The 23,504-nt window shown below is 50.8% G+C and overlaps 6 protein-coding genes across 6 annotated transcripts; 2 read left to right on the top strand and 4 right to left on the bottom strand.

Moving 5' to 3' along the window:
* The first annotated feature begins 43 nt into the window (after nt 1-43).
* Nucleotides 44-1,787, top strand: COCSUDRAFT_33304 (hypothetical protein). Its single transcript, XM_005647806.1, has 3 exons — nt 44-336; nt 489-592; nt 1,128-1,787. The coding sequence occupies exons 1-3, from the start codon at nt 210-212 to the stop codon at nt 1,287-1,289; spliced, it is 393 nt and encodes a 130-aa protein (XP_005647863.1). The 5' UTR covers nt 44-209; the 3' UTR covers nt 1,290-1,787.
* COCSUDRAFT_53569 (hypothetical protein) lies at nt 1,757-3,759 on the bottom strand. The gene is made up of 5 exons (XM_005647805.1): nt 3,470-3,759; nt 3,219-3,347; nt 2,894-3,035; nt 2,585-2,795; nt 1,757-2,484 (listed from the first exon to the last, which is right to left on the bottom strand). Exons 1-5 carry the CDS (start codon nt 3,684-3,686, stop codon nt 2,212-2,214), a joined length of 972 nt encoding a protein of 323 aa, XP_005647862.1. The 5' UTR covers nt 3,687-3,759; the 3' UTR covers nt 1,757-2,211.
* Nucleotides 3,760-3,932: 173 nt separating this feature from the next.
* On the top strand, nt 3,933-6,099 carry COCSUDRAFT_53568 (hypothetical protein). The gene is made up of 4 exons (XM_005647804.1): nt 3,933-4,217; nt 4,314-4,460; nt 4,661-4,980; nt 5,149-6,099. The coding sequence occupies exons 1-4, from the start codon at nt 3,992-3,994 to the stop codon at nt 5,416-5,418; spliced, it is 963 nt and encodes a 320-aa protein (XP_005647861.1). The 5' UTR covers nt 3,933-3,991; the 3' UTR covers nt 5,419-6,099.
* Nucleotides 6,100-10,922: 4,823 nt separating this feature from the next.
* COCSUDRAFT_63670 (hypothetical protein) lies at nt 10,923-13,815 on the bottom strand (the record flags this gene model as incomplete). Its single annotated transcript, XM_005647803.1, has 7 exons — nt 10,923-11,372; nt 11,637-11,784; nt 12,123-12,208; nt 12,464-12,614; nt 12,762-12,874; nt 13,066-13,428; nt 13,663-13,815. 7 exons carry the CDS (start codon nt 13,813-13,815, stop codon nt 10,923-10,925), a joined length of 1,464 nt encoding a protein of 487 aa, XP_005647860.1.
* Nucleotides 13,816-16,869: 3,054 nt separating this feature from the next.
* COCSUDRAFT_15701 (hypothetical protein) lies at nt 16,870-18,702 on the bottom strand (the record flags this gene model as incomplete). Its single annotated transcript, XM_005647802.1, has 4 exons — nt 16,870-17,055; nt 17,382-17,495; nt 17,861-18,112; nt 18,457-18,702. The coding sequence occupies 4 exons, from the start codon at nt 18,700-18,702 to the stop codon at nt 16,870-16,872; spliced, it is 798 nt and encodes a 265-aa protein (XP_005647859.1).
* A 1,065-nt stretch (nt 18,703-19,767) lies between these two features.
* Nucleotides 19,768-23,487, bottom strand: COCSUDRAFT_47584 (NAD(P)-binding protein). Its single transcript, XM_005647801.1, has 7 exons — nt 23,306-23,487; nt 23,011-23,121; nt 22,402-22,640; nt 21,897-22,041; nt 21,484-21,604; nt 21,077-21,179; nt 19,768-20,642 (listed from the first exon to the last, which is right to left on the bottom strand). Exons 1-7 carry the CDS (start codon nt 23,385-23,387, stop codon nt 20,520-20,522), a joined length of 924 nt encoding a protein of 307 aa, XP_005647858.1. The 5' UTR covers nt 23,388-23,487; the 3' UTR covers nt 19,768-20,519.
* Nucleotides 23,488-23,504: the final 17 nt, after the last annotated feature.

Here is a 23,504-nt window from a genome sequence, read left to right as displayed (position 1 = left end):
GAGAGATATCCACCTGCCTTCAGACGCATTGTATTGTCGATCCGAGCTCAGAGGGGTCTGATTTCGTACTGCATACGTTTCAGGAGGGTAGCGGCAAAGGCTGACAGGACGGATCATATAAACCTACTAGGTGGACAGGTTGCCACGAAGTGTCAGGATAGAGCACTGATCGCGCAGTAAGAGCCTCTGCAAGCGCCCGAAAGGCGACAATGGCTATCACCCGGGCATCGCTAGCGGCGATCGCGGCGACTGCCTGCATTTTGGCTGCTTTTGTGGGTTCAAGTGATGCTGCGATGGCGAAGATAACTTGTCATTGCGATGTGGGGGACATTGAGGGTGAGTTCTCGGCGCATGTACAGTCCAAAATCGGAATCTTTCAGTGTGCTCACATTCCCTGACACCCCAGTGTTATACTGACTCTCAACAGCCATTGCCAAGCTCTGCTCTGTTTCAGTTCTGCGCAAATCCCCAAGTCGTGGATCATGCAGGCCTTTGCCTCAGCGCATCCTCGCTGCCCAACACTCGATCGAAGGTCATGGACCGGCCTAACCCAGCTGCTCAGTGCAACGTCCTTTGCGCCACCCGTGAAGAGGTACAGCCCAGACTTTTACTTGTTGGAGTGCAGCCCAGAGACGCATGTCTGGTGACAATGATATGTGATTTGTTTAGCATCTAGGTAATGACCAGAACACCACCAGGGTTTGACAGGGGTCCTAGGAAACCTCAGGCCAGCCCCTAAATAGGGCAAGAGCATGGCGGGGGCTTCGCTGCAGTGATACTAGCTGAAATTTCGGGGCATCCCTGAGGTTCCCAAGATTTTCCAACAGGGAAATGCAGATTATCCCTGGGATCCGGCCTTCAAGTGGTACAAAATTGCCTGAGAAGTCTAGGGTGCCCCTGAGTCACAGCCAAGTGACTTCGTGAGGTTGCACTAATGCCATTCTGCCAAATGTGAATGTATCTCGGGGTTGCCCTGAAATTTTGCCCCTAGCCCCGAAGCAGGCTGGCCAATCCCTTGGGGGGCCCTTCGGGGCTGTCAACCCCTGATCAACACCACATGTGTCCAGCAGTTTTGATGCGATGAGCCCGCTCACAAGTATGAACACCTGGGCTCTGTTGGCGTGCAGGTGCTGCAGCGATGCGCAAATGCAGCTGCGCTGCATGTTGGCGAGGTGACCTGTCACAGCTTCTCATTCGATGAGTGCGCCCTATCATGCAGCGACTGCCCAACTGGCTGCGAGCTGCAGCGTCCAGAGCAGAGCTGCAGAGGTCTGCGCATTGCTGCATGATGGTATGAGATCAGAAGGGAGCGCTGTGGAGGTTAGAAAGTAGTGCAGACCAAGCACAGGATGAATAATGCAGTGAACAGGAACAGGCAACTGGTGATAGGATGACACCATGCTTTCACAAAATGAACACTACTGCAGATCCAAATCTTGTAAGGCCGAATACTTGATGGTGACAATATTGCTGCTGGCGCTCAACAGTAACCATGATGCGGGAATTTTGCGGCATGCAGACACTGTCAGGATGTGATTGAACACATGCCACTTAGCAGCAATGTTAACCTGCTGCACCAGGAGTTGGGACTGGGGTACCAGCGATGCTTCAAAGGCTGGTAGCGTCAAAAGGCTGTTGCGATTATTGTATGATGGGGTCCAACCCCATATGGGGCTTGTTGGGCTGTACACCAAAAGGGAGGGGAGTGTGTTTATGTAGCTCTGGTAGCTGGCAGCTACCAATGGACAGTCCAGCGGACTGTCTTGACTCTTAAATCTGACACATTCTTGCTGTGTTGCACTCGGTCTACATCTTCACCTTTTGCACTTCATTTGAACATGCCAGTGGCATACAATTCAAGAGCTGCACCAAGCAAGAGTTTCATCGATCACTAACCAAAACTTTCAAATGTCAGACAATGCAACTGTTCATTAATGATCATCAGTGTCACCAAATGCCATGCATGCATCTCTCCTTTTTCTGAGAGTGTCCTTGAAGTGACAATTATACTAAGGGTAGTGATGCATTGCTTGTATACACTAATGTACATATGACACTACGTAGTGTCATAAGAGACATTCACGGACTTTGAGTGCACTCACATGAAAAGTTTACTTGCTCTTTTCTTCAAGTCCTATCAGCTGCCAGCACCATGAAAAATTCTCCGCTGCACTTCTGCATGTATCAAACATTCTATATGTGTCCCATGCCTCAAACTGCCTGAGGAAAACACCTGGCCAACAAACCAAGACCACCCTGTCCTACACTCCGGGCAGCTGCAAGGGCAGACTCCGTGAGATCATCTAATCTCGCATGCATTGGCCTGGTGGGGTCAAATTCCCCAATGAGATTATTTATACCTTCTTGATGCATCCCTATCACACGGCCTTCAAACAGCAACAGCGCTGCACCAGAGTCACCGGGTGCGCAGTTGACATCGTACACCATATGGTTTGCGTGCTTGCTGAAGCGCAAAAACAACGCCTGCATGCCAGCGCCATCATCAAGCTTGCATACAAGAACACAAAGTGTGATCAGCAGACAGAACCGTGCACCCCAGGACTCAAGTTCTTTGAGAGCGTACCCTATATGGTGCCAGACCAATGCCAAAGTCACTGGCAAGGTCGCCCAAGCCAGCTTGCAAGTGGAAAGAGCACAGTACGAATTCCCTGGCTGACTCCAAGACGCTGGGATCTCGGTGCAATTGTAAGAAGGGCTGCTCCTGCTCGGTGATAAAGCAAACAAAATCATGCTCTTTGCTCAGCTCCGTGATTGTGACCGAGATGCGCTGGTACCTGCAATCATCACTCCCATTCTTGCACCTTGTGGGTTGAATTTTTAGCTAAACCCTACCACTGCTTAATTGGGAGGAAAACCTGGTGCATTGGCACACCTGCCCTGTTTGAAAACATACACCTCGATTTCTTCTCCCAAGGAGGGCTCCTGCACCACATTTGGGTCGTGTGAATCAAGTGGCTCCACTAGGTTATGGTAGCAGGTGATGCCCCAGTGGGGCCCATAGAAGCAGCCCAATCCTGCATATGCAACAAGTAGCCCCTTCAGCAATTGCATCCCACAACCTTAGTTTCCTAGCCAAGTAGAAATTGCATAAAATGGAGTCAAAGTAATCAGGAGGGAAGGCGATCAGTCATAGCTTTCCAAGTGTCAAGGAGAAATTCTCAAGGTTGCACATGAAGTGCTGTTGAGCAGGTACTTACCTGTGAACTGGTCATCCTCATCAGCGAACAAGCAGGTGGCCGTCTTCACCAGGTCAATTGTCTCTGGGAGAAGTACTTTCGCATGACCTGCCACTAGTTCCGCCAGACCTTCAAGCTTCTCTTCCAGACCTGTGTTGCAATGCAGTCTGTGAGTTCCGTGCGCAAAATTGAACAACTAAAGTTCCAAAGCGGCTTTATCAGTCTTATTACAGGCAAATATCATTTTTGTCGAGCACAATGGATAAATGTACCAGCATCCCTTGTCACGGTCAGGATGTAGGTCTCTCCGGGCACCAGGTCTGTGCGACCTCCCAAGTGTATTTCACTGCCCACGGCGGCCAGCTTGCCCATCCATCGTCGGTTATACTGCTGCAATGTCTCCCTAGCTTCTCCTGCGGTGATGGGAGTTCGTAGCGACTCAGTGGACACTCGATCGCCATCGACAACTCTAATTCTCACAACTGCCATCGTCGTCTATCATTTCCTTAATAGCTTGCTTTCCGGTCCTGAACTGCGCTACGTGAAGAATCCACTGATGCACTTTGAGATTGGACTCAATAATTATCTGAGATGAATCATCTCCTTTAAGGCTTGCCACAGCTGGCACAGCAAGCAAAGCTTGCAGCCTGCGCAGGTTAAAATCTAATAAGCGCATTCTTGGGAGAAACGGTGGGGGGAGGAAGTAGCTGCTCTCAGTAGCTGCCCTCTGTGCTCTGTGAGAGTAGGGGCATCGACAGTGGTATCTTAAGCACAGAAGCGGGCATCTATGTGCCATGGCTGGCGTGACTGTCACCGTGTGGAAGGGCCAAAACCCAGTCGCTGTTCAAGTATTCGGTAGCCCAATCACAGCTGAGACTGTGAGAAATTCTCTTCGTGACATGAATGCTGCATATGTTGGAAAGTTGCATGCACCCAATAGCAGTACACACTTGGGAGGACAGTGCATTCTCGATCCAGGCGCTCAATATTCCCTGGACATATCTGAGTACTCAAGTCACGGTGAGCACCAGCATGTTTTCCATGACAACTTGAGTGTCAACCATACGGATAGGCCGTCGATCTTATCTCGAGGTATTGAGTGTGAGGTCCACGCAGGACTCCACAGCAGAGTGCACCACCTTATTGACGGGCTTGCCAAGAGCATGCTGGCACGGCAGAACTCCCCATTGCTGCTCCCAGAGGTGGCCTTGCGCGTTGAGAAGGCCACCTGCATTATTCTGGGTGATGACTACACAGATGCGGGTATGTGTCCTTCACCCTCTTCTGGTGTCCAGTGCACCTGCTGCACTCTAACCACTCCAAGAACACTCTGTCGATTGATTCTCTTCTTACAAAACTGCTTCTTGATTTTTGGCGGGATGACAGTGGCGGAGTGCCCACCTGATCTGCATTGTGTTCTCTTGGTGCATCCCTATATGTCAATGCGGTGCACTGGATTGCAGGCCTGGGCATTTTCTATGACAACAAGAGGGGCATAACCACCCACTATATCTTCTCCCAGCTGCCCGCTGTAGGCCAGACGCTGGAAGCGCGTATGCAGACTGATGGGCAATACAGGAGGGTTCAGCTGGAGGTCACTGCGGTTAGCAAGGAGCTTGGTTATGTTTGTTTCATCACGCAGCAGCCTCAGCCATACTTGCCTCTGGAGCGAGACGTAACAGAGTTATTGCACAGCCACAACTTTGTCTTCTGCTCTTTCCAGCTGGCGTTTGCGGCCACCAAGATCGGGAAGGAATTTGGCCCCGGTCTTGCAGCCGTCCCGGTGAGGCGCATATGTGGGTTGGAGAGTTTCTACTGTGACATCTTTCTTTGAGTGGGAATTTCCGTTGCTAACACTGCTCCCTGACAAATCACCCTTGAGAATGTCTCCCTTGTGATACTGGTACTACACAAACATGGTGCAATGAATGATCTTGGCGCTTATTTGCAGGCGTGCACAGCGTGTCTCAGCCGGCGAGGTCACTTTGTGGTGTACGAGCACATTTGTGTCCCCGGCGACTCTGGTGCAGTGCTTCTCCTGCATGATGGGAGAATCATTGGCATGCATCTGGAACAAGCCGCAGTTCTAGTTGAGAAGTTGGAGAGGCTCGAGATCATCCATGACGGGCTTGATGATCTACGCAATGATCTCCTTGATGCTGCAAGGATTGCAGGACAGGGTGGCATTGGCCTGCTGGCCAAGTGCTTCCCAGAGGTATAGTGAGCAATTGTTGCTGAGGCTTCAAGGAGACTTACGGCAACAGCGACTGCCCGTATGGCTGCAGAACTGCAGGGTAACAGAGCAGAGCTGCATAGGTCTGCGCACGACTGCTTGATGATGAATATGGGATCATGCATTCTGGCGTTGTTTGGTTGCAAGAGTGGTATACAAGGGGATGCGTGTGACCGTCAGAGCCGGGTTAGGAGAACAGCATGTTGCCAAGAGCGCACAGTAGACAGCATGAACACTGCCAAGGCATTGGTCTGAATTCAGAGACGGCCTTGGTGGCGGCCAGCATGTGTGAAAGTGCTGGCATGGGACTAAATTATTGGCAGTAAGGAGCAGATTTTGTTGTGTGCAACTGATACAATTCCTGGATTATTTGTTTGCGCAGCAAGACTGCCAGTGCGTGCATTGCAAGGTTTGGCCCTCGCCGGCGGGGGGGCCCGCGGTGACTGGTGCGAGTGCACCTTAGGGGTCTGCAGCGTAAGTGCAGTAGGTGCAGTGCAGTGCAAAACTGGCTATGGAGTCTGCCATGTGCAGTCTATCAAACAAATCTCTGTAGCTCTGTATAACAGAAGTGGACTCTCATGCTATAATTTTGTAGGTCCCTTGGGGTACTGTACACGTAGGGGCTTTGACCTACTCTTTACCCCCATACGATAAAATTGATTCGTTTCCTCTACACTCTAAATTGTTGGGGACAACCATGTTCAATTCTCTTTGGAAAGCACTGTTCTGGTCAATTCAGGATCCCAACTGTTAGCAGGTTTGTTGGAAGGTTTTATGCAAGTTGAGGTGTTCAATTTTGGACTTCCATCTCCTGCAATTGCTCCAAGGGAAGCACAATAACAAATTTTGTTTCTCATCATAGAGCATCTACGACCAAGTAAGCTCTATGGTGCTGTCATTTGCATCATAAGTCTGTCGTCTAGATCGGCGATGGTGGGCACGTATAACTGATTGAAGTGTGGACGCAGAGCTAAATCGAAAGTGCTACAGGCACCAGGCATTAACATTTCTCCCTGATGCCGAAAGTGCATGCGTCTCGAGCCCATCCCGTTCCAAAGGACAGGCTCCTGGAGCTGCAGAAACTCAGCGTGCAAGAAGAGGAGACGAGCACGTCAATGCAGCCCGAGGAATTCGATAAAAACGATCCATGCTCTATGTGCCCTTGTTGTCGAGGTAGGCTCACTTAAATTGGGTTTCTTCAGTATAATTCAAGTGCGTTGTTTCCTGGATGTAAACTTCAGCTCTGTGGCTGTTCAGCCAAACGGACGCCAGCAAGCCAGAGGACTCAGTTCATGAGGAAGAAAGTGAAAATTGACGCTTTGATGTACGAATTGCGTGAATTGACTCATCTGCCCGCTTGCTGTCTCAAGTCTGAGGAGGACAAACTGGCACTGGTGGGAGGCTGCTCCTCATGACTCTTGGTTCTTCATCTTGTGCCTGCTTGATACTCCACCACAGACTCTGCAAGTCAAGAATCGGTGGCCGCCTACTTGTTGATCACACTGCACCTGTATTTACCAGCATCATGCAAGGAGCGCACATATGTCTTTGCGCGTGTATGAGGTCCTGCAAGCCACCCAGCAAGGGCAGCAAGTACTGACATGTGCTGATACGCACATGCACAGGGAGCAGCTTGTTTCATCAAGGCTGCGCTGTGTGATCAAGGGATGGGCCTGGACCTTGAGTTTGGGAAGATAAACAGCTTGATGAGCGAGGCAGCCAAGTATGGATCCACCTTCGGGAGAGGTATGATGATACTTACATTCTCACCTCAAATGTGCTACACAAATAATGCTGCCATTTGGGAGCTATAACCTGGCATACAATTTTTTGAGGACATCTGCCCTCTGTGTGGCAAAGATTGGTGTCCTAGCTTTACTGTCAAACACCCAACTGAGCTAACAGCATGCCCATAAAGTTGTGCAGATTGAACAGTGAGAGACCGCCTCCGCAATGCTAATTTGTAGTTTAGGTGCAGCGTGATCAGTCGGGCCTTTTCATGCATGCTTATCTGAGCGGCTGTGGGCTGCAGTGTATGGGGACATGAACCTTCAGATTTCGGCAGCGGCACAGATGGTGACTAGGCCGGCGCAGCTGCTTACTTCTGTCCCCATGCAGACAATGACTGTCGGCAGCTTTGAGGACATGCTGCCAAACTACATCGAGGCCATCAGGATCGGCCTCATCGGACTCAAAGCCCTGGAGCTCATGCCAGACTTCTGGCAAAAGGCTCTCAAACAGTGAGCCCCCTTCTTTCTGCCTGTGGGCTTCTTCAGTCCTGTAAGAGGCAGCTTGATCAGCGCAACAAGATATCTTTTGGCTTTTGGCCAGCATGCAGCATTCCACGCCTGCCTCTGGCTTGTGAGTAACTTCACACATTTCTCTTGACAGGCTGTGAACAAGATTGCCGCCTGTCCCAGTGCTGTCAAGACACTGGTGCATGCTATTTGCAGTGCTTGCCAGGACTTCATTGCAGGGTCGACATTTTGTCTTGTGTGCTGACATGCATTGGTTGTGGTGCACAGGTTTGACCTGAGGCCACAGGACGTGGAGCTGTGCCTCAGGATGGGGCTGGTGACTCTATACAGGCAGAACAGCAAAGACAGCGAGTTGCCCAAAGACAGCCGAAGGTACAGGAAGCTAGTAGACTCGCATGGTAAAGCAGTCGCCAGGCTGGACCCTGACAACTGGGCCAACAGCCTTGCCCTGGCTGACATCACCGAGGACCAAGCCGCAAAAGTCAAGGTGGCCCCCTCCCCTTGACTCTTGGAGGAAACACGTACTCGTGCATGCATTTTTCACATGATTATTGGCGATTGCCCGCTGAACATGTTGCTTCTCCCTGTATCGCCAAGCGGAGATACAGAACAGATGGTGGCATCCAGGTAAGATGATGAGGCAATTCTGATGACTTTTCTCCGAAGGCACTCCGCGTTAGAAGGGTAGAAGTGATGTGACAAGGATGCTGTGATCGTTGCAGATATTGAGTCCAGCTCTGGAAACGGTTGACCGAGGACAGGAGGACCGCGCGCAGAGCCTGGTGCGATGGGATTTGTGTCATGCCATCCTGCTCGGTGGCGAGGGGCCCAGATACCGAGTCAACAGGGTCCTTCAGCTCGTCAAACAGGTGCTTCTTCAATGCTGTTTCTGCACAAGGCAGGGTTTTTGCAGCAAAGGGACACGATCATGCTGAGTGTGGGGCGAGGCCAGTCCATGCATGCAGCATATTTGTTAGTCAGGCTCACCAGTGCTGGTGCTTTGAGCCACAATTGTAGAGGCCAGGGCTTGTGACTTGATAGCAGTCAACAGTCAGTTGTGTACATGAAGGTTACAATGAAATTTTAATTCAGGGTCTCTGCCTTGGCAGCTCCCGGCAAGGATACCTGTCAACGCCATGCACTGTGAGGTGTTGGACTCTTCACACTCTAATGTCTCGAGCCTTCTGCATGCAGGCGCGCGTGCACAAGTCCACCAGTGCAAATTGGTGCGGGGACTTGATGGCGGGAGATGAGCGCCGCTTCTGGCGCTGCCTCGGCGTGGCCGGGCGACTCAGCGGAGCCGTCAGACGAGACCCTGAACTTGCGCAGCAGTCGCTGCCTGCATACACCTCCGAGGAAGAACTCAACCAGGACCTCGTCTACACCATGTGAGTGCTGTTTATTCTTACCAAGCCCCTTCATCCTTCCGTCCCTGCACTGCTCAGCCTGATCCGTTATAACTGCTGTCTTTTCCTTAGGCATTTTTTTGCATGACTTTGCTCAGACTTTTCTCAGACTTGTTATTATATCTCTTGTAAAGCTGCTGCATGTTTTTGCTGCTGCATTGGCATGCCATGCTGAGCTTGTATGTGGCAAGATGTGGTAGATGGCAGATGGCATATGGTACAAAAGCAGATCTGTGTGCAGCTGGGTTGCAAGCAGTCTGAGAGGGGCGGTGGCTGTTGTGCGCAGGTGCGACTGTTGCAAGGCGCTGAGCGAGAAGCTGCAGAAGTGCGCGGGGTGCGAGGTGGCCACCTATTGCTCCAAGGACTGCCAGAGGTTGCACTGGCGGGCAGGCCACAAGAACAACTGCAAGACCTTCTCCAAGGCATCACCGCTCTCACAGGATCAGATCGACGCAATGCTGGTCAAGGCAGAAGAGGAATCTAGCGACGATGAAGAAGATGATGAGGTTGAGGATGACAGGCCGCAGGCCAGGATAACAAACGCACCGGCGAAAAGTGGTGCCAGTTAAAATCAACACGGAAGGGATAATCCTACACAATGTCTCTACCGTGACATTCATTTTGCAGGAGGTTGTGAGGATCGTTCGGGAGGGGTTCTGTGCTGTAAGGCACAGTTGAACTGTACAGTAATCAGATGGCCTGAAATGCGCGCAAATAAATCCCTATTGGTTTCACGACCCAGGTCATGTGTATATTCCGACCATCGAAGGGATGTTGAATTCAAACTGCCAATTGCTTAGGTGCTGCTTCTCTTTTTCTTTCCAAACTGAATGAAACGAGTAGGTCCTCATTTACTCTGTTGGAAACGTGCTTGCTTCACATGTCGACAAATTTGATTGTTTGATCGCGCTGATCGGCTGAGATATGCTGAAGTTTAGTACTATCTTCAAACGTGCATAGTTGAATACTTGGCAGTTGTGGAAGATAGAGAGTTGGGCATTAGGATCAGCCCCAGGTTGGCTGGATGTGTTGACTAATTGACCGATCCGGATCTTCCCCCTAGGGAATGAAAAGGCCCTTTCTTCAAGTTAACTTAACTTGTAATGGGAGCCAGTCATAGCTTTGAAGCTGTGTGAGAATATCAATCTGAAAGGCAAAATCTCCGAACTTATAATTGCTGATTAACATCAGAATTTTCGACCCACAGCTGACAATCAGTAACTGAAAAGCACACTCATTCAATCGTTGTTTTCTCTCCTGAGTCTTAAGTCACCTACGTATATCTCTGTCACGCGATTTCAGTAAGCTCTACCTGTCACATCCTTGTGCAGCATTTAGTATTACCCAGAACTCCGTGCGCAGCACTGAACTGTTCTACCGAAAGGTGTTCCCAAATTCCAGCTACGGTATACACTGTCTGCTATAGCCTGCACTGAGGGCAGCGTTGTTAGAACGTACGCGGTCCAGCGTCCCAACAGAACTGTGTTCTCCTCCACTGTCTGTTTCCTCAAGTTTGACTGCATCCATGTCTTGCCTCGGTGAGCAGCAATGCCCCTGAGCTATGTTCTGTGAGCTGCTGGGGCAGCATTCCTCTGTAAGTCCAGTCACCCTGGTGGGAGTTGCATTGACATTCCCAAACGGCATGTGTCATGCATCTCTCATCAGCATTTCTTTGAGCAGAATCAGAGACGCCTGGCAGCGCGCATGTTTTTCGAATAATTCTGGACTGGAAGGCTCGGCCTTCTGAGCTCCGTCAGGCGCTGGCATGCATGCATCAGGAGCATTGCCTCCCGGCTCATCTGACTCTGACACCTTCGTGTACGCCGCCTCAACCACGCCCCCCTCCAACCATCCCCTTCAGCTCCTCGGGAGTGGATTGTTCACGGACTATCGCCGGCTCCCGGCTGTGATCCTGCTGCGTGTGCACATAATTTGAATTTCCCAGCGTGCAGCACTGGGCTCCTGGCTGTGCTGACTTGGCTGATGGGTACATGTCAAGCAGAATCTTAATTGCTCTGCTGGACTCTTCGTCCACTCTTTCAGCCATGCTCTGCTGCGTCTTCTCAGGGATATCTGCAGGTTGCAAGTCCCGCTGCAGGTGCCTCTCAGCTGCTGGCATGCTTTTGAATGCTGCATCACTTGTCTGGCCTTGTCCAGAGATGAAGACTGGTTGGGAGCCTGACTGAGCGGCTGACAACTGTTCTGCATGCGTGAGCAGTGCTGCCATGGATGCCGTAATGTGGTTTGACTCCTGTAGCTTCAGATCATCGCCAAACACCTGCATGACACAAGTGAATGCATGTCACTTCCCACATCTATAGTTGCGTTGTTTTCTGCATCAACCACTTTTCTCTGTGGCACCTGCTTCAATCAAGGAGATACAAATGCACATACACATGCAGCATGACAGATCAGGTCTCTGTGAAGAAGCATGGTTTCTTAAATACTCATGCTAAATATACTATATCACAGTCCGCTTATTTCAGGGCTTGAGCACTTTCCTTTCGCTATTTTTGAAAGCTTAATAATGGGGCATGAGCACCTCGGGATTGAGCTTGAGGCGGAACAGGGCAAATCCATTGGGAGAGGCGAGCCGCTGCCTGACAGAGGGCCGCGCGCCACCCATGCACTCTGCCAGATCGTTCCATGCCTCTCTCTGCCGCCCCAGATTGTAGAATGCCACGCCCCGCCTGCAATGCAAGTAATTACTCACTCGAGCATTCCTTCAGCCTCGATCATCAGTACCATGCATGCATGCTGTTCTGGCCTCTCTTTCTGGGCCAGATTCAGCAGCATTTGTGCAGATAGCTGTGAAGCTGTGAGCGCCCAGCATTCCGAAGACATGGGAGCCCATGCCTAAGACATGAGACCTCAAGGTAGTGGCCTAAGTACAGCTCTTTCTGGAGCACATCACATGCATGCCGCCACCACAAAGTTGTCCATGTATGAAAACTCCTCCAGACGTGCTTCATGCAATTATTTGGAAAGCAAATTGTCACACACCTGTAGTCTCAGGAGGCATGCGCACCACTTCAAAGCTTCTCTGTGCAGACTCTCTGCCTGGGACTTGAGAACAATACTGCAGTGCTCGATCACCTCCACGTAGTTGCCCAGCTGCATGCACACACGCAGCCAGTAATAGTGACAGTCTGTTCTAATGTTGACAATCTGCACTGCACAGCATGGCCCAGCACCTGGAATGTGGCAGCACATGCCGACAATACTGTGAGTCCAGAACCATGCACGAGCAATGAGCAAATGCATGTGTCGTTCCATGAATGGTGATGGCGTTGCATTTTTATTGTTTGGCAACAAAGAGCGGCAGAAGACATTGCTGCAGGCAGATGCATGATGAAGAGGGACGTTTACCCGCAGCTCTGCAAAGGCCAAGGCACTACGTGCTTCTGTGTTGTCAGGGTACACCTCCAGGCTGAAGGAGTAGCAACCCCTTGCATCTTCATACTCGTCCTTCTCCAGCAGATCATGGCCCGTCATCATGAACATTTTGGACACCATGAATCTGCATGGTACAGAGGACTCTTACAAGATAGCTTTAACATGCATGGCATTAAGAATTTGGCATAATCACGACTGGGAAGCCACACAAAATGATGAAAGAATGCATGCGAGGGCGTGCCTTCTAGATGATATGGCCAAGGTATCGCACATCTGCAGGTAAGCATTGTGCAGGTCCTCAACATCAAACAGCGGCCTCAAAATATCTTCTGCCTCATGCATGTCACCGTTTGACACATGGTAGACAGCAGCTGCAAACACCGCCTGCAAGAATGGAATTACATCAGCAGCCATTCGCCAGTCACAGGCAGGCAAGGACGTCCTGTCACTCTGTTCTGGAATATTCCATTATCTGCATGATGCATGACCAATTCATGCTGGCTGTCCGCAAAGTCTGTAAGGTGCTTATTGCAGAAAAAGTAGGAGATACAGCCTGCCTTGAGGGAATTTTCTACCTTCACATGCTCGTAGAGAGGGCTGTCTGGAGGCGGCTGTTGCCCATGGTGACCACATGGCTTAGCTGGCTCAGGCAGCTTGGATGGTTGTGATTGCTGTGGCCCTGGCTGCTTCTGCTGCTGCAGTGTCCCTGTCGGCTCTGGCTGCCGCAGCTTCTCTTCTTCGTCGTTGGATCTGTCACGGGGAAGGCCTTGCTTGATGCGCCATTTCCTCTGCAAGGCCTTCAGTCCTTCAGTGAACTCTTCTTTGCTGTGCCACTCAAATCCTGGTCCATCATGCATCCCTGCCAGAACCTCCCAGACCGGCGGAGCCCACTTGAAGTCCTCCTTGAGAGTCTCCTTGTCCGGTGAATTGCTCGGTGACTGCACCGCAGCACCTGTGTGTTAGTTTCTCAGCAACTTTGCAGCACTTCATTGCATGTCATCCAACTTGTGGACCTTCCTGTATCATGCTAATGCAGGAGGATTGCACGATGCATGCTGCAGCATCATGCTAACTCACAGAATCCAATTTGCTCCAGCTTCAAAGTATCCCTTTGCTACACCTGCACGTGTAGCATTTCACTCACTGCATGAGGTGATGATTTGAGTGCATACCTGACAGGGAGACACAGAAGGACTGGCGCGTCTGCGAGGACCCTCGATTGATCTGGGTGTGGTAGCTTCCTCCTTAGGGGCTGCTATCTGTTGTAATGCTGCCTTTGCTTCTTTCTCGAGCTTCTTCTTCTTGGACCTTGATGACTTTGACATGGCTGGCGCAATGCCCTCCACAAAGACGCCCTTCTCTGGCCTATCTGCGTCTCGTGCCTACTGTGGAATCGTCACTGGAGCGTGTACTTGACGGCTGGAAGCGCCAGCTGATCTCCAGGTTCTGCTTCTTGGTCTGGTCTGACCTGCAAGTCTAGCTCCAATGAGCTTCTTTAGAGTTCTGAAATGTCTTCAGGAAAAACGTGAAGCCTACACTATTTGCTTGCATAAAGTATGCCGTGAGTTTCGTATGCTCGAGACCTGAGGAGTCGCAAATTCAAAGGGACGACAGCAGATGCTGTCTGGCATATAAGCTTTATCAAAACATAAGATCATCTTGGCCACAGAAGTACATTAAGCATCTGTTCCATGATCCCTACGAAATTAACAGTTCATATTTGCCAAGTCGGCCCTCTGTCAAGGACATCAGGAGGTAGGCCTGGAGCTGGGTGTGTGCCTTCAACGGACCGTTTTGGACGCATCGATCTCTTTCCGCACCTTTAAGAGCTCTAAATTCTACATCAACACCATCAATGGTATCTCTACGTGCACAGGTCCTCTCGTTGGTGGCATTTTTTCACATCCTTTGGACGACATCGTGCGGTGTGGGCAGGACTGCCTCTGCACATCACAAAGACCACTCAGCAATGATCCGCCATCACTTCTTTAAAAACCGAAACAATATAATGAAGACTTCTTTAATTGCCTGTGAGCTACAAGATATTGCTGTTCAGCAGCGCCAGCACTGCAGCATCGGGCATCCTAACCGGTGTCGCTTCGCAGGCAAGTGGACAAATGTCTTGTCTGTCAGATAAGTGAACATAAAATCTAATATTACGAGCAGTGATGCATGAGCACTGTGCGTTCTCGTCCTCTCCGTTTCTAGCTCATTTCGCACCATGCTACAAAACCCCTCGCACAGAACCCTTCAGGGGTTACCACAAATACTTCAATTGCATGCAAGGGGCGTTGTAATCAAATTTGCAATTTTTCTTGCATTTCTTTTCGTCATTTCCTTGAAAGGCTTTCATGGTGGATTTAGGAAAGGTTTTCAGGTCTCGTTACACTCTTCTGAGCGGACAGCTCTTTTCAATTGGAAGCAATGACATGTCAGCGCCTTGGTTTTGAGCGCTAGCCTAGTCAGTTTCCCAATGCATGCATCAAGTCTCTCGGCATTTTTGCATGTGTCCGGCTATCCAGTGCTAGGCCTGGCTCTCTCTTGAGCAGTACGCCACCATTTAGCAGCGATTGCAACGTTTAAGGCTGGCACACAGCTCCTGGCAGCTGCTGCACCTGCAGTGTGCACGGGGTATGCAAGACTGCAAGGAAACTGTGATAATGCCCGGCACTTCACTCATGACTACAAGCCCTGAATTTCCAGAAATGTTTGCAGCATCTTTCTCATCCTCAAGTTGACAACAGTGCATGATTGCATTGCTGGGTGGAAAGTGCCTGAAGAAAGAACATGGTGGCATGTAACTGCACCTGACATGGCGTTCCTCCTGTTGCAAGTCTGCCTCTGTCTTGTATGCCACAAGCAGTTGCCGCTTAGAGGCTGGGTCCTCTCTTGCAGCTGAATGGTACTTCACCACCACCCCCAGGCAGCACCAGCAAAACCTCTGAGGCCTCACATGCGAGGGTGTTGCTAAGTGCAAATTGTCATCGTTCACAAGTGAATTCCCAGTAACATTCCCAACAATATCAATGAAATCCAACGTCTACGCAGATCTCAGCTACATGCAGTGCTAAGTCAACTGTCAGGGCCGATTGCAGTGGTTCAGAGAATCTGGTGTTTCCATCAGCACCAGCCACATCCGCTGGAGATTTAAGCATGGAATCAAGCTGCACAATATTTCATGTCATTGCTGCAGCTGCTGCAGCTGCGCATATCTGGCTGACCCGGTCCGGATGGTCACCCGATCAGTGGACCAGCCAGTTCTGCTCAGCTCCTCCAAGAAAGTTGCTCCCTGCTCTCTCAATGCGTGTAGGCTTGCTTGCAGCTCTGCAGGCCCTGCATCCTGCACCCCCTGCTGCTCCAACCAGGCAGCCTGCACAGCGGCAGTGTTTAGTCGAAAACCCGATGGAAATCAGCACATGCCACTGCGCATGACACCACTCTTCCTAATGCATGATCCCAAAGGAAGATGAAGAATCACCCTTTCACAGCCAGTGCCTGTACTCTTGAGCTGTATGAATGGCACCTTTAGGGATCAGATGACTGCACTCACACACTGTTCTGGCAAGTCATCTCTGAGTCTCTGCGCCCTTCAAAGACGAAAATCCATGGTTGTGGGCCGTGCTTCCCTATTTTAAACACCCCTGCTGATAGTACTAGGGACCAGCAGAAGACAATTACCAGCAAATATCGTCTACCTGCCAGACGGGTCTCAAAGCATCTGCCGGCTGTGCGTCCTGGTGGAGCACAACCTTCCCCTTCCCCTCACGCCAAACCAAGATGTGCATCTCCCCCTCGTATAACCGCAAGAGCTCCTGCAGACATTAAAAGGCTAGCTCTCGCGGACCTTTATGAATGGCTTCATTCCTTTTTCAGCAGAATGGCAATCCCGTCTTCGCAGTTATATTACCAAAGCAAGAAAATAGTGCTCTGTTCTTTTACGGCACACCCGGGACGTACATTCAGCGCCATGAGGCAACATGCACTACCGCCTTTCCAATCTTCAGTTACCAATGATGTTGTCTGATGGACTCCATCAACAGAACCAAGAAGTGAGGTGCGGCCCGCTCTTACCTGCAGCTCTGCAGAGTTGGTTCGGCTGCCCAGTGCATCCTGCAGTGTGCATCCAAACTGCACAGAAGGCCGCACCAGCGACGGCCACGCCAGCACGTCCTCCAAAGCGTTCCCTTCAGCTACGCCTGCACATGCATGCCGCAGCATTCTCAATTCACACAGTTTTGCGCCAGCCTGGCATGCGCGACAACCCTCAAGCACTATGCACCACTTTTCCTAAATGCGGCCACAGGCAGTTCCTCCCAATTCAGTATACTGCAGGCAGCAGCTCACTATGAGACGTTCCTATTGCGACATTGCAGCATTCATTATGCTTCCTTGCTTTCCGGAACAGCTCTTCTGGTGGTGTGCAAGTGCCAAATGACTTTTGCGAGCTGACCTGGCAGCGGATTTCCTGCAACATGCGCGGCAGCTAGGAGGCAGGCGCGCTTCTGGTTGACGGAAGGGAACTGCAGCACCGCCAAGCTCTTGTACCGCAGCAGCGAGTGCAGCACCTGCATGCACGTGCAGGCACATGAACTCAACAACTTCTCCAAGATATGTCACAGACAGAGGCTTGGAATACGACACAATGATGATACAGCTGGAGTCCTGCAACATGCAAGTGCACTCGGGAGGCTTCATTCATCACCAGCCTCAGTCATGTGTCCACCCAAACCTTGGCTTCGCAAAGGTGCACGGCGATATATATCTAAGGGAGATACAGATCCTTTTGAAGGGTGGAATGCAAGGTTTCCAAGGCTAGGTGCGTTCCAGCAGCACTTCTATAAATTTTTCCAGAACTTCCCTGTCTTTGCATAAACCGTTGATTGAGACACACCTGGACAGCGGCCCACACACCCAGCACATTCTCTGGCTTCCCGGTGGCTTCAATCGCTTTCAGCAGCCCTACGCTGCCTGCCAAGCCCAGCAGCTGAGCGCTCACCTCCCACACCTGTCACGTGCCGACACAACACCCCATTTACAGCATGCGGAGGGGTGTGGGAGTGTCCAACAACCATGTCCTTTCAGTACCTTCTGCAGGCCTCATCACGATTTCAATGGCCAAATTCCTCCGTCGCCAATTTTTTCGCAGAGAAGACCACACCTGAAAGACCCATAAGCACTGTTGACATGCACTGATCAGCCTGGGCTGCTGATCCTGCGCTGCGCCTGAAACAGTCAGCAGGAGATGCCGCCACTGTTTGCACTACTCAGCCCATGCATGAAAAACGTGTGCCTGGCACACTCAACAATGGCTGCTATGGGTGCTACACTATCTACAGGCTGCATGGCGTACAAAAGAAACTTTTTGCTGACCTCTTCCTTGGCGGCCACATCGCCAACGTTGGACGCGGCGGCAAAGTGTGTCTGGATGATGCGGAAGCAGGGGTTAGTCATGCCCCGGCCGACCGCACGCGACAGATTCCCGGCACCTGCCAGCACGATGAAGTTGGCAGGGGAAAACGCAGTTGCAATCTCCAGCGCCAGCCCCACTGTCAGGAACGCCTCTGCCACCATGCGCCAGCGCTTGGGGTCCTCGTCAAAAACGTTGCCCAACCGGCCGCCAACCTGCACGGTGTAGTGAATGTGTCTTGTGTGGGATTTTCGAATTCGTTCTCCACCTTGAACAGCAGATATTGAGTACTGGCTTTGCAGGCATCCAGGAGCGAGGGCTTGCTTGTGCCAGCTCAGGCACCACTGCTTACAGGGAGTTGCTCCAGATATATGGGCTGTTTGCGCCATTGATACAAGCAAGCCAATGTCATCTTCTTTAGGCCTGGTATCCCAGATCCATTGCAACAACTTCTCCCCGGACTTGTTTTTGAGTTTGGCCACCCCTGCCTGTGCCGCGCACCCAGAGAGAGCCACAGTCAGATTCAGAAATGCAGATTGGAGTTGATGATGGCACTCACCAGCACCCTGCCGGCAGCCCCGATGCCGTCCTTGGTGATCCACTTGATGGCAGCAGCCGCTGCCGTGGCCCCCACCGCGCTGTTGCCCACTCCCACCGCCTTGAGCAGGCTGGAGGTGGCCAGGCTGGTGCTCATCCAGCCAGTGATGTGCGCGGGGATTGCCCACAGCTGGAAGCGCAGGTAGTCCGGTGTCACAGTCTCGGGATAGCCTCGCGGCAGGAAAAAGCCTGTGCAGAAATAAGACATGCTTTTCAGAGTGATGGTCACTGGCTAGCAGTGCCGAATTGGCTGTCGGGATAAAGTAGTGCTGAGGGCCACAAGTATCATGGAAGTAGGGCTATAAGGCTGCTATAGAATTGAACTACATAAGACATGCTGCCTGGCAAGACACATGAGACTATATGCAGACCGTCTTGAAAGCGCTATGTTAGGATGTCTTCGGAGGTGACGCTGCATCACCTCTGAAGGCATCCACAAGGTTACTGGCTTGCTCCTCCCTAGTCAGAATCTCGTCCTCCACCAAGACTTCCTTGCTGCCTCTGAGAACATATCGCCTTCTCTGCCTGCCATTGACTTCAACGATCGCCTCTGCCTGCTGATGGGCACAGTCTGAATCTGAGTGATAGCTCAAAACAAGAGAAATTGTATTGATAGTTCAGTAAGATTGCGCATATGTTAAAGGACTATTTAGAGCATATAATTCGACGAAGACGGTGAGGACCTGGTCTCTCCCTGTGGATGTGGGATTCTGTTCTTGAATACCCACAGCTCTGCACACGTGTCTACATTGTACATGACAGCGTCGAAAGGTATTTGCTGCGTTACCCGCAGACCTGTAAACAAAGTGATAACTGATTCAAAGAGGCTGCTCTCTGCACTGTGACAATCATTGACCAGTCGAGATTTTCCACTTATTTGGAATCCAGCAGGTGTCACTATACACACATCTCTCTTTCTTCTAAATTCATTCTCTTAATGTGATCCTATTAGCTTTTGATCAACACCATAAAAGGATTCTTTGGGCTGGTCAAAGGTGGCATGCCTGTACTCCACGTGTGCGGTTCTTCCTGACGTGCTGGTCAGACCCGCTATTCTTGGGTGCAAGAGACCATCTGTCGTCATGTTGTCGAAATGTATTGCTTCTGTCCAACAACTTTGATACCATCGATCAGCACTTTTGGTGGGCGTCAACGTGGCCTTCAGTAGCTTCCTCGCTGGCGGAAGCTAGGGGTGGATTTACGATGGGCCTCCATAAGCATGCAAGATCTAAGGCTCTCGATCTGAACCTCGATACAAGCCCGAAATATCTTAGACAATCCATCATCGTTCATCCTTACAGTGCCCTTGGCTTGTTCGCTCTCAAGTCTGCCGATAATGATGCAAGATACGATACCACGGCATTTCACATACCACGTCCTCAACTTTCAGCCAAGCTGCCACCTTTCGCCCAAGCCCCCCTTAAAAGCATTTGGGTGCTTAGTTTGAACCCTGAGACTGTGAATATTTTTCACGCCTAGAACCATCCTACTTTAACAAGTCCCGCCGCGCAGCACATTCAAATTAGCTGCTGCTGAGTATTTCCTGGGGCGCTACAGCAGGATCAAAACAAACCGCAATGGGACAAGCAACAAAGCAGCAGCCAACAGGTATGTATCTGTGAGTCTTTGTCCCCATGTTCAGTGCCAATTTGCACGCACTGCACAGCCAACCAAGTTCCTTATATCCTGTCCGACTTCTTGGCAGGTTCTCTGCAATTGCCGACAGGCCATAAGAACATCACAGACACCCTTCCACTAACTTCTGAGGATATAGGCCACAACCATTGTGCTGGATCTGGTCTGCGTTAATACAGAGAAATACATGTACATATATTCTTTGAGCACAAGCGCAAAAAGAAAATCGGGCCTTTTGCTAACATGACCGATAGGCAAAATAACTGCATCACCTGACAGCAATTTGCACCCAAGGAAAAATAAAACCCATATCAAGCCTTTTGGGCGTGAAATCAGAGGCAATGTCCAGGATCAGCTTTAGGTGCACATTACGAAAATATAACGTCCTCCTCAAGACTTCTGGGCGTAGGAGCCGGATGCAATATCCTGCAGCATGTCAGTGCTCCTGTAATCTCCCCATGCCAGCTGGCGCTCCGCCTTTGCTGAGCTGGCGCAGTTGTTCATGGCAAACACCTGCAGTCACATTCCTCCCAGCTGTTTGTTTTGAATTTGAGACATTCACGTCATAGAAGTGCATTGGATGTTCTTCCAGTGATTTGCCAAAGTCAACATGACTCTAAACAAATGAAGACACAAAGTCGTTCTTCAGGCTCTGTCAGTGTACTATATCTGTGTTCAACGGTAGTGCTCATAAAACCGCACCCCTGGCGGTGCGACAAATCGACTTTTATGGGTCTTTCTGGCTTCGAAAGGACCAGGGTCATGCTCCATTGGATTGGGGGTGTCAAGAGCTTGCCGAATCAGGTCTCAAAATCATCATAAGGTCTTATTCATCCACCCTCTTTGGCCAAAAATATGTATTTGTTTTGCGGGGTTTAGTATGAGCACCACAGTATTTGGTATCACCCTGACTCAAACCCTCCAAAAGAAAAAAAGGGAACACTTACCGGCACAGCCCACGCAGGCCAGATGCCTTGTTCTATGGCCGACTCCGCTGAAATTCCTTCTGTAGGCACTCCTGCATTCGCCCCTACCGCCTCTGCAATCTGCCTGTTGGCACACAATGCAGACAGTCAAATGCGGGTTTCTTGCTTCCAGGGCTTTAAATATTTAATGTGTTTCTAGGGTTTATGGTTCAGGGTTGGCGTAGGGTTCTCCGCTGATGGCAGAGAAACCAGTTTGGGTTTTCTCACCCCACAAACACTGCAGAATGGCATTGACTTCGGAAGTTGCCCGTTTACTCAGGGCCCCTTTTTAAGGAAGCAGAGCAGCTGAATAAATATTTGCCTGAAAAGAAAGGGATCCAAATTTATGCGCGCAGGAGAGTGTGAGAGCTGCACGGCTGGGACCGTACTTGGCAGTGTAGTCATTGCCGGTGGTTGTGTGATAGATGCCGATTCCAGCTTCCTTCTGGATTCCCAGTAGGTACAGCTTGGCCAGATCCTCAACATGCACTCCACATGTCTTCTGGGTGCCTGCATGTGCCGTGCACTTATGAATCAGTACCTTGGAATTTCCAATGTGCTTTCAGCGACTTGAGACAATCAGCAAAAGCACTCAACGGCATCTTCCAAGGCTCCATAAACAATTGGATAAATGCCTGCAGAGCTTCATGCTTTATGCATAGTGCCAATAATGCTATTTGCTGTCCTGCTTGGTGCTGTACCTAGCTCAAGCAACAGGTCTGCAGCACTTCCAGGGACAATCAACACGACAGGGAGAAAGTTCCAGTGGAGTGCATGGACTTATTAGTAACCTGTGACTCACCCGGCAGGATGTAGTAAGCCTTGCTGTGCTCTCGCGCCGCGCTCAGGTGCAGTGGAATGAAGAAGCTGCCTCCGTTGCCCCACACATATGGCGGCAGCCGAAACACCATGATCCTCACTCCCTTTCCAGCAGCAAGCAGCGCCGCCTACAGTGAACATCAGCCTCAGTTCCACCACAAAGCAGAGCGTGGAAAGCAGAGCTAAACTTTAGTCAGTACAGGGCTGACAAAAACAAGCCAGGTGTCCTGTTCAGCTCTGGACTGCCAATGTGTCAAGTATCAAGGGTCAGCAATGCTCTCTAGCGCTATTCTTCTGACTCTGACATTTTGCTGCCTGGCGTACAATCAACTTCAACGCAACTTCACCGCCTCAAACAGTATGTTGTTCACCAGAGATAGCTGCTTCTACATCTGCTCAAGCTGACAACCATGCACACTGCTAGCAGGGCTCGACAGCGTCCAAACAGATCTCATGGCAAATCAAGATCGAATTCGATTTATGCGCACCCGTTCGCAGATGACCCTGGAGCCAGGAGGTTTGATGCAGTGGTGGGGGTCGAGAGGGAACTCCTCTGAGACCGGCACAGGGCCAGTCTCACCCAGAACCCCAGTGGCAGAGCTCATGATGAATGGCTTATTAGAGCCTGCCATAGCATCTGTCATGGCCCCAACCGCTGCTATGTCGAGCCTGGTGGCCTCTGCATAATCCCCTGTGTGGAAGAACGCTGTGTGGATTACCGCGTCCGCTGCAGCAGACACAGAAGATGTGTTATCTGTAGTTCTAATGTCATGGCAGTTAGAGGCTTGATTTATAGGCAGGGCTTGAGCCGGCCCTCAGGATGCAGGTCAGCACAGATCAGCACAGGTTGCAGTCACTGCAGCTCTGGGTGTGTATGTGCAATATATACACTCTTCCAGTCTGTTCAAATGCAATTTGAGAACAGCATTGACCCCAAGCTGTTATGTGAAGGCCTCTACAGACGGGTGCCTTTCACAGAGGACGGTGTAGTGTCCTGCAGCTTGTCCAATTGGGGGCAGCATCAAATACGAGAGAAGATGGAGAGTGAGAGTCCGTATGAGGACTTCAACAATTGCTTCGATTTTCACGGGATTTACCTGATGCTGAAGCTTTAGCCAGGACATCAAGGTCACTCAGCTCTCCGATGACTGGCTCGATGCCTGCGTTGCGTAGACCCTCTGCACGGGCCTCGGAACGCGCAAGGCCGACTGCGGCAACACTTTTAGAGATTACGCTCGCACAAATTAATTTGCACTTCCCATATTCGTGTGAAATGAGCTGGGCGTCGGCAACGGCATGCTTGACACCATACAGGGAAACCTGATCTCAGGCCCTCATAAATGTACTTGTCGACTCACTGCAAGCTTCATCTTAGAAATGCATGCCACTTACCCACGAAGTGGCCGTCTGACAGGAGAAGGCGCGCAACCTCTGCTCCAACGTAGCCGGATGGCCCAGTGACGAATATCTTCATTCTCGAGTCTGGTGCGGTCGGTGCTTGCTGCTGATACGATTTGCTGGGTTGTTGTATCACCTTGTAAGAACCAAAGAAGGGGATTCTACGCACTTGCTCCGAACGCTCGAAGTCTGT

This window comes from Coccomyxa subellipsoidea (genome assembly GCF_000258705.1).
Source record: "Coccomyxa subellipsoidea C-169, whole genome shotgun sequence".
In the NCBI taxonomy this organism is placed as follows: Eukaryota; Viridiplantae; Chlorophyta; class Trebouxiophyceae; family Coccomyxaceae; genus Coccomyxa; species Coccomyxa subellipsoidea.
This window is presented reverse-complemented; position numbering and strand designations above follow the sequence as displayed.

Excerpts from the sequence above, each read along its gene's own strand:
- COCSUDRAFT_33304 (XM_005647806.1), top strand. The coding sequence starts at position 210 with ATGGCTATCACCCGGGCATCGCTAGCGGCGATCGCGGCGACTGCCTGC. Across the intron at positions 337-488 it reads CGATGTGGGGGACATTGAGG|GCCTTTGCCTCAGCGCATCC; the intron begins GTGAGTTCTCGG and ends TGGATCATGCAG. Across the intron at positions 593-1,127 it reads TTTGCGCCACCCGTGAAGAG|GTGCTGCAGCGATGCGCAAA; the intron begins GTACAGCCCAGA and ends GTTGGCGTGCAG.
- COCSUDRAFT_47584 (XM_005647801.1), bottom strand. The coding sequence starts at position 23,387 with ATGAAGATATTCGTCACTGGGCCATCCGGCTACGTTGGAGCAGAGGTT. Across the intron at positions 22,641-23,010 it reads GGCTAAAGCTTCAGCATCAG|CGGACGCGGTAATCCACACA; the intron begins GTAAATCCCGTG and ends TGTCTGCTGCAG. Across the intron at positions 22,042-22,401 it reads CCAGGGTCATCTGCGAACGG|GCGGCGCTGCTTGCTGCTGG; the intron begins GTGCGCATAAAT and ends TGTTCACTGTAG.
- COCSUDRAFT_53569 (XM_005647805.1), bottom strand. The coding sequence starts at position 3,686 with ATGGCAGTTGTGAGAATTAGAGTTGTCGATGGCGATCGAGTGTCCACT. Across the intron at positions 3,036-3,218 it reads TGAGGATGACCAGTTCACAG|GATTGGGCTGCTTCTATGGG; the intron begins GTAAGTACCTGC and ends TTGCATATGCAG. Across the intron at positions 2,485-2,584 it reads TTGGTCTGGCACCATATAGG|GCGTTGTTTTTGCGCTTCAG; the intron begins GTACGCTCTCAA and ends GCTGGCATGCAG.
- COCSUDRAFT_53568 (XM_005647804.1), top strand. The coding sequence starts at position 3,992 with ATGGCTGGCGTGACTGTCACCGTGTGGAAGGGCCAAAACCCAGTCGCT. Across the intron at positions 4,218-4,313 it reads ATCTGAGTACTCAAGTCACG|GACTCCACAGCAGAGTGCAC; the intron begins GTGAGCACCAGC and ends AGGTCCACGCAG. Across the intron at positions 4,461-4,660 it reads TGATGACTACACAGATGCGG|GCCTGGGCATTTTCTATGAC; the intron begins GTATGTGTCCTT and ends ACTGGATTGCAG.